At 38.8% G+C, this 15,879-nt stretch overlaps 1 protein-coding gene across 1 annotated transcript in view; it reads left to right on the top strand.

Annotated features, from left to right (window-relative positions):
- NAT1 (N-acetyltransferase 1) overlaps window positions 1–15,879 on the top strand; it is a 36,846-nt gene that overhangs the window by 9,405 nt on the left and 11,562 nt on the right. Inside the window, exons 6-14 of the mRNA XM_022069741.2 lie at window positions 1,256–1,417; window positions 2,964–3,160; window positions 4,190–4,365; window positions 4,905–5,057; window positions 6,826–6,965; window positions 8,169–8,337; window positions 10,686–10,838; window positions 11,735–11,895; window positions 12,030–12,281. Of these exons, the coding sequence (XP_021925433.1) occupies window positions 1,256–1,417; window positions 2,964–3,160; window positions 4,190–4,365; window positions 4,905–5,057; window positions 6,826–6,965; window positions 8,169–8,337; window positions 10,686–10,838; window positions 11,735–11,895; window positions 12,030–12,281 (1,563 nt within the window). The remainder of the gene's footprint in view (window positions 1–1,255; window positions 1,418–2,963; window positions 3,161–4,189; window positions 4,366–4,904; window positions 5,058–6,825; window positions 6,966–8,168; window positions 8,338–10,685; window positions 10,839–11,734; window positions 11,896–12,029; window positions 12,282–15,879) is intronic.

The raw sequence follows: 15,879 nt of genomic DNA, 5'->3' as shown, positions 1-15,879 counted from the left end.
GTCTACAGCCTTTTTTTTTACATTGTCTTCATATGTAGAGGTTGGCAAGTTTCACCTCCTCATTATTACATGTCCTGTTAATCCGATCTTCCTTGCATTGATCATCTGAATAATATGACGATGGTCCAAAATGTTTCTGGATTTTCGTTCCTGTCTGCAGAAGGTACAGAATAGCTTGCATTGCAGCACGTGAGATGACATGTTGATACACTGTCTGACATGACCTCGGACCCACCGAGTAAACTGCTTTGAGGAAGAGTACATGTCTGCATCACTTTCAGTTTGCTAGGATACCCCTTCAGAAGTGGAATTTGAGATTCTCAAGTATCCAGCATACAGTTCAGACCTTGCACCTTTGGATTTCCATCCATTTGGACCCATAAAGGAGGCTCTTGGAGTTTGTTGATTTGAAAATGATGTTGAGGTAAAGGAAGTAGTGTATGATTGGCTTTGCAATCAGCCCAAACATTTTTTTCCAGTGGTGTGAGAAAGTTGTGAGCTGCTGGACAAAGTGCATTGAGAAGCAGGTATACTGAAAAAGTGATTTACCTTTAATGCTAAATAGTGGAAACAAAAAATAAGTGCATATTCGTATTTGGCGAAGAGTACAATTTACGGAACTTGTCATGCAGGTTTCTCTTCCTCTTACTTAATGCTGCTTAGGTTTGGATGTTCTCTTCTGCACCCTGAATCTGTGTGCTATCTTAATGTGAGAGAGAAAGTTTTATGTCCTTTGTAAAAGAGGTGGTAAATGTGTAGATTTCTATACTTTTAATCTTAACATATTTAAGTGGCAGGTGTGATACATGTTTTAATCTTTGTTTCAAAGTAGCATACGTAAAACTATTCTGAGCTCCATTTTTACAAAGATTCCCCATATTTAGTGTGGTTTCAATGTTCTCATGAATGCAATTTTGCTTTGTAACTGCATTTCCAAATACTTGAACTTTATATTATTGTAGGATTTATTAGCTGTGTTTATATAATGACCTTGTCCTGTAGTCTAGTGACAGGACATGAACATCGACTGTATGTTCTGCATTTACTTCCAGACTGTTTTCTTTGCTGTCATATAATAGATGTATTATTTTTCGTTATCATGATTATGTTTTTGCACATTCATTACTATTATCAGCATGTGACCCACTAAGTTCACACCCCACTTTACTTGCGTGGACCTTTCTGATGGGACATTCTAAAGCAAAGTTTCTCTGTTGCATTTGTTGTCTAGGGCCATGTATTCTTCTGTTTACAGAAACTGATGGATCAGTATTTTGAGCGAATGGGCTTCCTTGTGGAGAATCAAGAGCTACCACTGAGGATTCGCTTCATGCTTCGAGATGTCATCGAATTACGTCGGGACAAGTGGGTCCCTCGCAAAGCGACCAACACAGAGGGCCCCATGCCCATTCATCAGGTATGAATTTCTTGGTGTGTCCAAGGGATAATGACGTTTTGGTTATGAAGCATGGTTTGGGTCAGCCCCTCATATGTCCTGCGTCCCTGTTGCTTTAACTTCCTCACCTGTACTTTACCTGTGCAATAAACAGTCGTTCCTGTGTTGAAACGCCACTTATGAGATACACGTTGAGAGGATAGGCGTTATTTTACAGTACTCTAGTGATAAGCGGTTCCGTGAGAGAAGTGAGGAGGCGCTATATATTTCAGGGTGTTATAGTTCCACAGAATGAAACTACCAGTAGAATTGTTTGTAAATTAAGATGGAGGTGGCACTAGACTGAACAAGTAATGAAGATGTCAAATGCTTATGGAGAAAAATGGTGCTAGATCTGATAGAATGCACTGCTTAGAAATTCTTCAGATGCCTTGCACAGGATATGTGTTTAAAAATTGTTGCAATAAATTTCTACAAAACTTATGTAACTGAAGGCATTTGAGACAGCAGTAGTTTGTAAATTGCAACATGATCCTGATTACAAAATTTTTTGTGCTTTGATCCCTTAGACTTGTGTTCATGAAATGGACTCTGACCTGATTATGTTCTCTGGCTTTGGTTTCCACATATTATATGTGGAGGTAAATTCACAGAATAGGTACTGGAGATTTCTTAATCTGAGACTAACACAAGAAGTTTTGGTATGTGATTCTAAAATCTGTGAGTACTGATGAGGTAATTGGTCTGAGTTTGTTTGAGGACAATTAATTCTAAAATGTACGTGCAGCAGATACTATTTTTGAGAGTCTAACAAGTGAAGAAAGCAAGTCTGCATCTTTTTAATAAAATTCCACTGCTTGTCATACAGCAAGGGCATCCACTGTTGTGTTCAGGGAATTGTTTGCAAGGACAGCAGTAATATTAGTAGTTTGTGGCCAGTACTTTGATCGATATGACTTTTATGTATAGGGAGCCGTGGAGCAAAATGTTTACAATTGAGACCCTCAGAGTTCAAGAACTGCAGCGAAATATTCAAAGGGAAGTTTTCTACATTTTGCAAGAACTTGTGGAAGTGTGTGTTTTATGGAGATGTCAAAATTATATGGAGAACAATGGGCTGCAGTCTGGGTATGATTTACCAGAAGCTGAAATCTCTTTGGGTCAAACTTCATGGAAGGAGTAATTGTCTCTTACACCTGAGTGCTATGCAGCCACCTGTGTAAAATGACACTCGCTGTGTAGTTGGTCAAAGCAATGATGATGATATGTTCTTAGTCATTCGTGGTTTCCACTGGAAGGTTCTTGTAATCTGATGAATGTTAGAAATGTCTGAGCTTTGACCTTATTCTTTGCTTTCAGAAGATGAGTGTTCTGACATGTGTCCTTTCATCATTATGAAAAGGAAAGAAATCAAGATAACCTTTAGCTGCAAACTTCTAACTACTGCAAGTTAACTCTGGAGAATATACTTAGAATAATATTTTTAACCTCATTTTTTTTTCAGGTTTTCACAGGATGTGGTTAGTGAGAAGTCGTTAACATGTATTATGCAACACTTTGGTTGTAGATTCGCGATGAAGAACCTCGCGGTAGTGGACGAGGAGGTTATCCTCCCCACATTGGGGCTGGTGGTGGCCCTGCTGGTCGAATTCCTGCGTTATTTGGGCATCCCCTTAAGATGCGTAGTGGCTTGGAAGAAGTGTTGCCACCTTTCCCATTGGGAACATCTCTCGCATCAATACCAGCTCCACATGACAAGTTCTCGTAAGTTGTAATATTAAGTGAGTTGTTTTGAAATGGTGCCTTACTGATATTGCAGTATATGAATTGTTATCCCCGTGGTAGGGACACAAGTTTGCAGCTTGCTGATGTGTACAACTTACCATCAGGTTTGTAGTTATGAGTTGCATCTGGTGACAGACAGTGCCCTGTTTTCTTAGACAAGAAGTGGATATTTTTAATTGAATGCCAATGGCTTCCGGATGCGAGTCCGTGACCTGTTGGTCTTAATTCACTGTCACAACCTAGCCATCATCTGTCTTAAGGAGATTCACCTCTGTTTGTCCCATGCATTAAACCTGCGTGGATATATGGCCTACCATTATGACCACCCAGACAGCAAGAGGGCAGTTGAGAAGGACAGCATCTACTGTACTTGTCACCCTCAGTACCTCGTTGCAGGTCATTGCTACGCAAGTGTGCCTACTCAATCTGAGCTTCTTTTGTGTAAAATTTACATGCCTCCAGTATTACCAGTATCTCAGTCAATTTGGTGCTCTTACTATCACAGCTACCCCCACCCTTCATTCTTCTTTAATACCAAGAATTTACTGTGGGGTTCAACCGTTACTAACAGAATGGGAAGATCAGTTTGTGATGTATGTGCTTGGTTTGATTTAAATATCTTCATCACAGGTCATTATTATCGTACTCATTTCATTGGACCATTACTGCACATCCAGTATGAAGCAGAAAATTAATTCAAAGAGTTCTGTGGGAACATGATGCAGAGTTTGTTTAAGTACATAAGTTTTTTCCAGACTTTTCCCTCAATTTATGTATTACTGCAGTTATAAAATTTGCAACAATTTCAGATTTAAAATACATCTTTAAAATTCTGTTTCCTACATCAAAAGTTGTTGTTATGAGGTAATTCAGCATGTTCACAATTTGTTCCTAGTGAAAGAGTCAAAACTCCAATGTGCAATAACATATTTTTTCAAAGACTTTGTCACCTGTTCAGTTAACTGTCCTTGATTCTGTCATCGTGATCCTGTGTTTTCTGGGATGCAGATTTGGCGGGAATGGTTTCCAGTCGAACTACCGGCCTGGCGGCAGCCAGTCGCGGCCACACCAGCAGCAGGCTTTCTATCCAGGTGCTCCTAGCAATAGACAGAACTTTAGCCAGAACCATAGTAAACAGAACCATAACATCAACAACTCCCAGCAGCAACAGAATTTCAATAACTGTAAGTGTATTAACTGCGCTTTATATTTACTTTCTTTCAGGCTGTTAGCTCTTAATGGGTGCTTTGTTTTTCGACCTGACAACAAAAATTGTTGCAGGAATGTCGTCATGTTCTGTTGCCATATTTTTTAACACTTGTGTGATTGCTGTATGCATGGAATTAATATAAATTGTCCATCATGAAAAATGTCTGCTTGGCTAGGCTGTGAAAATGAAATAACTGATGCAGCTACGCAATTATTTACAGTTGTACATTTGTTTATTATGCATTCTTTCCGCAAAGTGCACGAAGTGAGTGTATCTGCATGATATAACTTGAGAACCGCTGGACAGATCTTAATGAAATTGGTACATTGCCCAGGTACAAGAGCTTATTTATCAAATGAGCTGAAAGCAGTAACAGAACTAGTACAACTCTTTGACGCGTTTCAGTTTGCTTGACTAAATGCGGTTTACGTTCAGTGGCTAACGGTTATAACATGTATTTGTGTAGCCCTGGTTTTTATTAATTTTCTAGTATAACTTTTGATATGTTTTTAGCTGGGAACAAGGAACTGCCACCTCGTTTCAAGAATAAAATTTTGCTGGCACAACAACAGGGACAAGGCAATCTGGAGGATGTCTCTCTTAGACCTGCCCCCATGTCTATGATGTTCAAACAGAGCAACACGAAGCCAGTGCTGCTCAGTACAGGTATGTGATCTGTGTTTATGGTAGTGCTGCTACGTGAACTGCTGCTTTGGGTCTGAAGAATGTTCTTACTTCAATTATGTTGCAGCTTAGTGTGAATGAGTTTAATATAGCGTTCTGTGATATGTACAGTGAAGCCTCGATGCATAGTTTTTGACGGGAGAGGGAAATAAAAAAAATAAATACAGGGAAACGACTTGCGGGGAAGCATTAAAAATGAGAAGAAAGGAAAAAAATTAAAATAGTACCAAAATGTTTTTAATGGGCAACTGTTTTGTCAAAAATGTACGTTTTAGGCGAAGAAGGGCTTTTCCATGTTCAAAATGTTTTCATCACCTTCGCTAATATTGTGCGCATAAAAGAACAATTTCACTTTACCAATGCAGCATGTGCTACGGCAAGACTAGGCACAAATTTGGGCTCGCATTTGTCTTCTACCCCTTCCTCACCACTCCCACCCCCCTTCGCGAACATCACACAACTCATCAATGGTGTTGACTTGCTTTACTGGGCATTTACAGGAACAGTAACAGGAAGAACGGAGAATACTATTACTGCCGATTTTGACGAAACGTAGCTGTAGAAGATGCTGAATCACTCAAAACGAGATGAGGCAGAAAAATGAAAATTGCCACCTTTCCTTTGTACTTATAATGTAAGCTTTCCTGAAGAAATTAACATTGCACACACCATCTGGCACCCCTTGAGCACCGCCGTTCACTACAGCTCTCACCGCACTCCACTCATTCCAAATGACTCGCTGCTGGTCGGATGACATGACGGGATACCGCCACTGTATATTCTAAAAACACTGTGTCTTCCAGTATGAATTTAACTCTAAATCGATCATTTTAAATTCTAAAAGCATTGTGTAAATTTTGTTATAATTTCTCTGAAACTATCAGTGCAGGAAAATTGTGGGTCAGGACTAAGATATTTGAATGATTGATGCTATAAAACGACTGTTCGAGGAATGGTAGAAGTGAGAAAATGTGACATTTTATATGGGACTTCTCAGGGACCAAACAAAACAGACAGTAGTTCAGGGAACGATTGGTAGAGGTTTTACTGCAGTTAGTGGGCTTAATCTTCTGTGTTAAAATATGCTATTGTATGTTTACTACTTTCTGTGTATTCTCAGTACTAAATTTTTATTTAAAAAAAGTGGGTTGCAATAAGCTATTTTACTGTACATTGAAGTCGCTTGTGGTGACCTGGCATTTCAAAGTTGAGCCATGCATGGAACCTGACCATCAGGATTTTAAACTTGATGAGACATAGAGGATTGAAGTTGGATGTCTTCTGAATTGTTGCACCATGTGGTCTGGTAGAAGTTTAACCAGTATATCATAGGTCCTTGCTGCCTTCATCATTACAGCGATGAGCTGAAAAGTCGGTGAACTTCTAGCAGACTACATGGCGCAACAACCCAGAAGACAGCTATCTTCAAACTCTCCGCTGTGGAAACCTCAAATCCTGGAACAAGTATTATAATCTCGTTGAAGCTACAGGGAGTCAGTACAAGGGGGTGGGTAATTGCTCAAATCTGACTGTCCTGTGAAAGTTCAAATTGCTACCTCATAATTCTGATTCATTATTGTCTGTCATAAGTTCATCTATATGTGGTTGTTAAGTCGAGATGTGTACCATTTGAAAAGACACGTTGGGTCAGTCTTAAGAAATAATCAAAGTTTTATGTGTGCAGTATGCTGCCACATAGTTCTGAATTATGCAATACAGCAACAAAGGTCTTTTTTGTGTTTGAACGTAGGTCGTGCTCCTGGTCTCATGAGCGAACCGCTCATGGCTCCACCTCAACTGAAGCCAAGCCCCCCGCTATTGCATAAGGAGCCACCAATACTCATTAAACAGGCCTCACTTGACAAGAGTAAGGGTGGAAAGAAAGACAAGGTATGGATCTACAGTCTGTTTTGAACATCACTGAACTAGGCAGTTTGGTGTGATTATTTTCATACTGTATGAACTACATAATGGTGCATTTTGTCAGTGGCTTATTGTATCTGTAAATAAAGAGATGCATGTCAGTGACCTCTACAACATTAACATGACAGATCTTTTGTTTTCATGAATTTTAAATTTTGCTGTATTGTTGGCAATACTTCTAATGCTTAGTCGTACTGAAGCTAAATGTCAGACAATTACATGCTGTGAGTGTGGTTCAGTTACAGTCCACCTGTGTTGAGTAAGTGTGGCATAAAGATAGTCGCTACACAAGAAGTTTACGCCGAGGATGCCGGCATTAATCAATGCCTGGTCTTGCAGGAATTTCTACAATACTTATCCATGGTTGTTCATTTGTGGTTGTGGGTGGGTGTCAATGCCTGTACCAGTAACTTCTCTTAATAGGAAGCCAGTTGATGGAATTTGCCCCTTTAATTTCTTCAGACACCAAAGTACATACAATTACATAGATAAATTTCTGCGGGAGTAGTTACATACTTGCGTGAGATCCCATTGGACTGCTTCAGGTGTTCATGCAAGAGAGGTTAAGTGTTTTCTGAAATTTCTTTCCTCCAGACTTGCTTTCATTTCTCATTCAAGGGCAAGAGTTTGCTGAAACAAGGATGAAGTGACCTTTCAAAATAAGTATTGTTGCCTTCTGATATATTGTATGTATTAAGTTATTGAAATATTTGCTGTTTCACCATGTCAACCATAATGCAACACTACCTAATCAATCATGGTACCGATTATCTTACCTTAAAACAATTCCATTTGTAAGCCCTCGTTTGTTTTAGGGGATGCAAATTTGAGAAAAATGATTGGTTTATATTTGTATAAATATGACAGTATCTTTCTATATTTACAACAAATCATGAGCAGGACACGTGCATAATATTATGCTTATATAATTGACTTAATATAAGCCCAAGATTTAAATCTTGGGCTTATTATTGTTATTTTCCTCTGCTCAGTGTCAGAGATCCATTGCAACAATGATTATAATGTCCAGTTCTTCATTCGCGGTTTCCACCGGAAGGTCCATAAGGACCAGATGAAGGTTGAAGGTGTCTGAGTTGCACACAAGATTATGTTTGTCATAGACAATTGCATTGTGGCTCTGCTTTGTAAGGTAACTGATGTGCTTCTCAGGGTCCCAGCAAGGAAGATGTCCTAAAGAAGATTGAATCACTCATGGAAGAGTATCTTCAATCTGGCAGCGTGCAGGATGCCCTCAGCTCATACCGCGAACAGAAGATACCTGACAGATATTTGCGCTACATACTGCTTGCCATCATGACTCAGACCTTGGATAAGAATGGTAAGGTAGCTGGCAGCATATCTTTTGCAATATTGGATTTGTATTGGGTATGTCCATTGTTTCTTCTTTTGGGCAGTGTATTCTGACTTCTCATTACTTGCAGTGTGAATATTTTGAATCAAGTTCTTTTCAATATTTCAATTTCAGACTTACAAAATATCTCTGTGTTGGTTAAAAACATGTTTTCTATGGTTTGTAGTGTGATTTCAGTGTAGGTTCCTAAATTTTGAATTAAGCATTTTCTTTATATTAAAATTCACAAACTGCAGTGCCAGTTATGTCCAGCTACTTTCAGGAGGTAGAAATTTGTTATTAATTTTTTAATTTATTTATGATGCATTTTATCTGTTATACACACACAAACAGGTGCAGCAAAGAAATAGGCATATTATTTTTTCTATTAACGTCACCTGTATTTTTAAACAGATATTGCTTGACATAATTTGTATGGAAATCACTTTCAGGAGCTGAAGCTGTGATGATACTTTATTCTTAACATTCGCGGTTTCCACTGGAGGGTTTCCATGACCTGGTGAAAGTTGAATGTGTCTGAGCTTCATTTGTAGCTTCTATGACTTGTGAAATTTCCTTACTTTGTATTGTAAATTGACAGATGTGTTTTAATAGAATATGCAGTGAAACTGTGATCTCAGGTTCCCACATTGGCCAAGCTTTATAATTTTACTGATGTATTGTTTACCTTGATTTACGGATGTAACTGCATAAATTTTAAACGTAGATTCCTGCAAAGCTTGGGAGGGAGATGTTTCCCATGTTCCCAATTTTCATGTGGCCAGCTTTGTATTCTATATCAGCAGCTGCTCCACAGTGTTGTCATTGACTCTGCTGTTTTGTATGCACATTATTTTGTTTGGAATTACAGTAAATGCTTGGTGTGATGGGTTTGGCCTGTAATGAAAAGTGTCTATTCTATGGTCAGTGTAACAGTGTTGGATGCAGGAATATGTTTTACCTCCCTGTCAACAAAATTAATTATGCATGCTGTTTAATTATTTTTATATAATGAGCACTTATTAATCACCTTCCATGGTCATGTACACGCACGTCTGCCAATGTGGCATTCTTTCATTACTTCTGCAAAACAAGTCCCTATTTTCTGTAATCATCTGAGATTATGTTTGCCAGTTGCTACTGCTATTCTGTGTTAGTATCACTGCTGAATTAAGTATGTGCCACTTACCATTCCATTCAGCCTTAAGAATATGTTTAAAGGTGCAAAAGAAGGAAGTGGGGAAAGATGGGAAACAATAAAAAATAAGAAGTTTTGAAAATTATCAGATTTGCCAGAAACATAGTCGTGGAGAATTTTTTGGGAGATTCGGAAGAAGCTAATGCGGACAGACAAGGATGTGAGAGAGGTTGTTCACAAAAGTTGTTTGATGGGTGAGATATTGGGAGAAGCAGAGGAAGAGTGTGGGTAGGGGAAGAACTTGGAAAAGCAAGAGATTGAGGAAAGTGTATGCTGTATGTGGAAACAGCCGTGAGGATTGGAATATGGATAGCGGCTGTTGAAGATGCAGTATCAGTAGAAATAATAGGATTACTGGATGGAAAACCAGTAGGGTATCAGTGGCCTTTGTAGAATACAGAGAAATATGCATTACAAAAAATGCGAAGGTCATTTTGAACATGCATTTTGCCTACATATAGTTTTATGACGATGCTCAATTTGGTACGCCATTAGGTACTGAGTGTCGATCGGAAAGAGGTGGTGGTGATGGCACTACTGTACTTGCAAAGAATTATACAGAGGCTGTGAATGTAACACAGTTTGGTAGTAACAGCTTATTTGGCAAATAATCTACCATTTACTCTCCTGTGTGACAACCTACTTCATGTTTTCTGCTATGTGGAAACCTCAGATCTCAAATATGACACCTGTCAAAGTTAGTAAGTTGTGTTATGATTTACAGTTGATGCTGAGTAAAACCATGACATGTTAGATATTCTCTGAGATATTAAGGATTGCATTATATTGTGTTTCTTACCACCTCTTTGATGAGGAAAAGTGGCACTGTTGACCCTTGCTGACCTCTGCTTGACTTTTGAGAATGTATTTCTCAAGTATCAGCAGCTAAAAAAGCTGCTGCCAACCAATCCCAGGATTGATTACAAAAGAAGAAGAACTGAAACTGATGAAGTAGATTGAGTTGGGGAAACAGCCCATCACTCAACACTTCACACTTGAAAGAATGTGTTTTATCCTCCCTTCCCCCAAATCACAAAGAAGCGATAAGCTGCTGTTGTCTTTCTGTTTTAAGCCAGACCATCGAAGCTGTGAAGCAACGTGATATTGTTGGAGTTGTCATAATTCTTGTTTTTTGCAGACGCGGATCGTGAGCTGGCTGGAAATCTGATCGTAGAATTAAAGAAGGAGTCGCTTGTGACTTCTGCTCAATTTCTGGAGGGTTTCCGTGAACTTGTTATGCATATGGCTGAAAAGGATCAGGAGATTCCACGCATCTATTCTCATGTTGCAGGTGATCATTTTGATTGTATTATTGCATCCCTTCCTCTACAGACTTTGAGATTGTTTTGAGATATTGCTGGTTCCTGCTTTCTTTCAAGTGCCACTGCCAAGCTTAATGAGTTTCTGCTGTTTGATATAGTAACTTCACTACGCGCAAAATTTACGTGGTACAGCAATGTGTTAGGTGGGCTCTGGACTGTGGCGATATCCTTTTGTCTCCCCCTTGGTTAAGTGTTAGTGAAGTAAGCGAAAGGTACGCGGAATTGCACAAAAATTCAGTGACTTACATTTAAACACCAGGTCCTTGCATAATGTAACATACTTTGTCACACTAAAATCATTGTTTCAAGTAACTTTAACTGCCTCCCATCTTTTTGAAGCTGTGATGATACCATATTCTAAGCATTCGTGGTTTCCACCAGAAGGTTTATATGACCTAGTGAAGGTTGGAAATGTCTGAGCTTCAATGTTATTCCCACTTATTTTTGTATGACCTGAAACTTTTACAGTGACTTAGGTATAATGAATTTTCTTGGGCTACTAGCTATGTCAGGGTGCTGTACTTCAGTACCCTGAGGACGATGACTGAGATGGTTCTCGAAGCTTTGGTGTTTACTTCTTTCAATAACCTGACATGGCTGGTAGCCCAAGAAGAATTTGTTACATTCCCTGTTTTGATTCAACAAAAATTGTGTTCATTTTAAGCTAGTTTCTTGTAACATGCTTTTAAATTACAATAGGTTTGCCCCCTAAGACAGATTTTACTATGTGCCTTACGAGCTGTGTATAAAGCGATCTTGGAGCAGTGTGTACAAATCAGTTTTCAGGTTTAGAAACATTTTGTAGTTGTTTTAATTTATGAAAGTGATGTGCCATTAATTACTTTGTCCTGCTTGTGATCATTAGGTTTTGCAGCCCATGCTGTCTCAGAAGACCTTGTTTCTCTTCTGGAAATCTCAGAAATAACAGAAAACGGTGCACATTACCCTCTCTTTATGCTGATATTGCAGCAACTTTACAAGACCCAAGGCAAAACAAGATTAACACAGCTTTTCAATGATAGCAAGGTAAGATATGTGAGTGTAGCTTGTCTTATATTTCAGTTCATGGTTGGAGTAATGTACCCAGTTTGCTCATTGCTTCTTTGAGGCATGTTACACGTTGCGACTTAGGAGACTCTAGATGCTTTCAAACATTGCAGGTTAATCTGCTGAACATGCTGCCTGAGGTGGACCGGACCAAGGATCGATTGTCAGAGATCCTTGAGGATCGTGGACTCACATTTCTGTTTCCACTTCTGAGGATCCAGTCAGAACTGTGGAAACAGCTCCAGGCAGATCCAAATCCCACCCAATTCTACAAATGGATCAAGGAGAACCTGGATCCGTCGTATCACACAAATGCTGGATTTATTAATGCACTGATGACCGTGCTTGTCAAATACATTACTCAGGTAAAGTAACTAGTAATAAGGCTCTGAGTGAATCGTGTAGTGGAATTCCAAGTTTATGTGCCATTAATACTTCTTCTTTCTTCTCCTGAGACCTTTGTGCTTTTTGTGGGTAACCTAATAACCAAGCAGCCTTTCCATCTGTTGCTGTCCTCCCAAACTTTGCTCCTCAGTCTCTTCTCGTGTTCATCCTTCCTTCTGTGCGACATCTTTCCTAATCTGATCTTGGTCTCCCTCCCTCCCTCCCTCTTTTACTTCAATGCTCAAAACCTGGTTTGAGATTTTCGATTCAATCATTCTATTTTATTCTCTTCCTAATTAACCTTAAAAAGGTGTTTATCTTTAAATATCTCAAAATGCATTTTGTTTCTCTTTCAGTTTGTTCCTCTGTTATATAAATTTCATCTCTGCTGCCATTAATCTACTTAATACCTTCTTGAATTATGTCCGTTTTTGTGTTGTATATGTTGACGTTGGCTTCTAGTAATATGAATAGAATCATACAGTGAACCCTCCTCCAATGCGATTTGATTATATGTATGAAAATAAATGCAAGCAATTGCCAAATCCAGAAAATTTTATTAATGTGGTCTTCAGAATGCTGTAGTGGCATACAGACAGCACCACTGCTGTTTAAAAAAAGCTGAAGACACTTTTACTTTTCATGTGTTTTTGTGTAACCAAGTTGGTTTGTTTTGGTTAACTTTGTGCAAGATTGTAAGTCATTCACATCTGGTGTCATCCTGAAATTTCTTCCTCCTGTGTCTGTGTCGGCAAAACTGCACACAACCCCCAAAGCCCCAGTCTCGTGTACTGTTCATGTTTACTCGAATTAAAACATGAATGCAGGAGTTGTAATGAAGGAGCGGGAAGTTGTAAAGTTACAATAGTAGATGACAGAAAATAAATATTCTGGGCATGGGCACAGCAGCAGTTGCTGTAATGTTCCGTTAATATTCTCTTTTAAAATTCTGTTCATAATTTACTTTATTGCTTAACTTCCCATTAATACTTTATTATATTATACAGTTTGTTTGTAAATAAATGCCATTACAGTATATTCATTATTCTTTTATTTGCTTTGACTTTCCACGGTCACGTTTGTGTCCCCATTAATTCCGTACAGTACTAAGCTATTCCAACTGGAACCACCGAACACGCTTTTGAGGAATGTTGGATGAGGGTTTACTGTATTATATTCTTGAATATACCAATAACTTTTTTCATACTTGAGTGTCTGAAGAAGAAAGTGTGTTCTTACACTGTTTGTAAATAGAAAATACTACACTGGAGTCATTGATGTTACATTAACAGCAATACTCGGCTGGTAATATTTTTAGGGCTAGTGATAACAGCTGTTTCATAGCATTTATCAATTTAAAGTCAAGGAAATTTGCTTCCAATGTCAGAAAGGCCATTCTGTCACAGTCCTTCCTGTTTTCATGTGGTTGGTGGTATGGGGTGTATATTTTACACCCAGATTTATGTGGTAGCAGAAAAGTAAAATACCACTGTATAAATCTTGGCAGCCCTGTTAAAAAATAAATCTACAATGTCACATATGAAAAGATGTATATTGCAGCTAAGACATGAATTCTCTTCTATTATGTGTAAGAAGGCTTTTGACATTGTAATGTTTCCTGTGTGGGTTCACATTTAGAACATGTTAAACATCAACTCTACAGATATTCTCCCATATTCTGATGTGTGCCATCCGTTGTCTACATACATGCTTAGGAGATCTTTACAGGATGTATGTGCAAGGTCTGTACAAACTTTGGGAGTGAGTTCTACATAGCTAAACATTGTATGAAGTTGAAATGAAACTTATTTTCTTAGCATATATATGATATGTGCATATATGTCAAATAATTACTAAGAACCCCTGATCAAACATTGATGCCAAACTGCTGCTAGTGTGTACACTGGACCATACCATGAGGATTTCCTCTGCCTTTGGGTAATTATGAATATTGATGCCATTTGTTAACATGTTCCTCATATCTAACGAGCACTAATGGTGCAAGGGAAGAGTTGGCACATTGTTGAAAAAATCACAGACATAATGCCTCTTGTGTTGGCAAATTGGCCTGACAGCTCACTAGACTGATGGTCCATCTGTGGATACAAGACTGATGGCTCCATTGTCTGAAGAGGCCTGAAACCAGTGGCAGTAATAATGGAATGTCAGATAAGATGTGCACAGGCTTTTGCTACCCTAAAGTATTGTAGGACACCAAAGGTGAGAATATCAGTTGAAGTGGTCTTTACAAGGAGTGCTTTGCCAGGGTGTAACTCAAAAGGGAGATGTATGATCTGAAGCTTTCATGGTGACTAAGAATAATGAATTATTCTCATGCTACCAACTGTGTCAAATGAAGAAAACAGTTTCAAGAACCATCTTCATCCTCACATCAGGGTACTGTTGTTCAACTATGGTACCCTGAGGATAAGGACGGTTGTTGAAACTGTCTGCTTCATTAACTCCTTAAGTGGGAGTGAAATTTATATCATTGCATCACCAGGTGTGGCTTTTTAATTTTATTAACAGTACTTCCTTGTTTAAATTTTTATCTATTTTACCAACAATTTCACATTTTTCAAACATTTATCATTTGTTTTCCCCTGCTATTTCCATTGGATTTAGTGGAGTATTTCACGATGAATTCTTTTTAATGTCTTGCAGGACCTGTTCACACATTTCATGAAATAATTTGCAATTCCATGAAGGTAGGAGAAAATATTTATGCCAAAAACTACTGCTCTGCCTCGCGTGTTTACCTGTTTCTCCCCTGTCATCGAAATCTTGGTCTAAGTGCTAGAGCAGGACCAGTGAGCTGAAAACTCCATTGAGGCATGAGCTTAGCCCACTGGGAAACAGTATTTTTTTCTGAAACCTGCATATATGCATGCTCCCCACCAGGCAGGCATTCCTTACACTGCTGGTAGCCTGAGAAGAATTTATTATATCAAAAGCAAGATGTTTGCATACCTGTTTTTTGCTATGTGTAGGGCTCACCACCAAAGTTTTTAGAGAATTTTCAGATGCACTCTGTGTAGGAATAGTGTGATTGGGGAGCACATTAATAAGTGTAGCAAAGTCCCTCTGAACCCCCACCTTATTTCACTCTTATTAATTTGTATCTTGTAAGATGGGCTTCCTCTTTAGTGGGAGAGAGTACATATGAAAACCTTCATCATTACAGAAAATATGGTGACAGGTCTACAAGTCAGGTGTTGGATGGATGATTGTGTTTATGTGGCAGAACTGTCTACCGCTTTGTAGAAACGCATTAGCTCAGAAACTTCACATGGACTGTGCTTAGAAGTTAGTTGCATGTGCCACCAGCATGTGAATAGTGTGCAGTGGAAACATGGTTGGACTGCCTGCAGTATCAAATCAGAAATGCAGGTGAAAGGCCCGTGTTCCTTAATATGGTGGTTAAGTCTGAACTTGATGTTAAATGTTGTAGTGTGTGGTGGTAGAATATACTGGCTATTCACATGTTGAATGGCTGATGATTTGATTATTCGCCAGCTAAAAGAAGCATGGGACAGACGTACAGTTGTTCTTCTTGGAGGCATGCCCCCTCAGCTTCAG

Source organism: Zootermopsis nevadensis, unplaced genomic scaffold (genome assembly GCF_977971745.1).
Source record: "Zootermopsis nevadensis isolate Lab colony 2312 unplaced genomic scaffold, Znev_1.0 Znev_ptg000003l, whole genome shotgun sequence".
NCBI lineage: Eukaryota > Metazoa > Arthropoda > Insecta > Blattodea > Termopsidae > Zootermopsis > Zootermopsis nevadensis.
The sequence above is the reverse complement of the archived record's forward strand: the minus strand, read 5'-3'. Positions and strand labels throughout refer to the sequence as shown.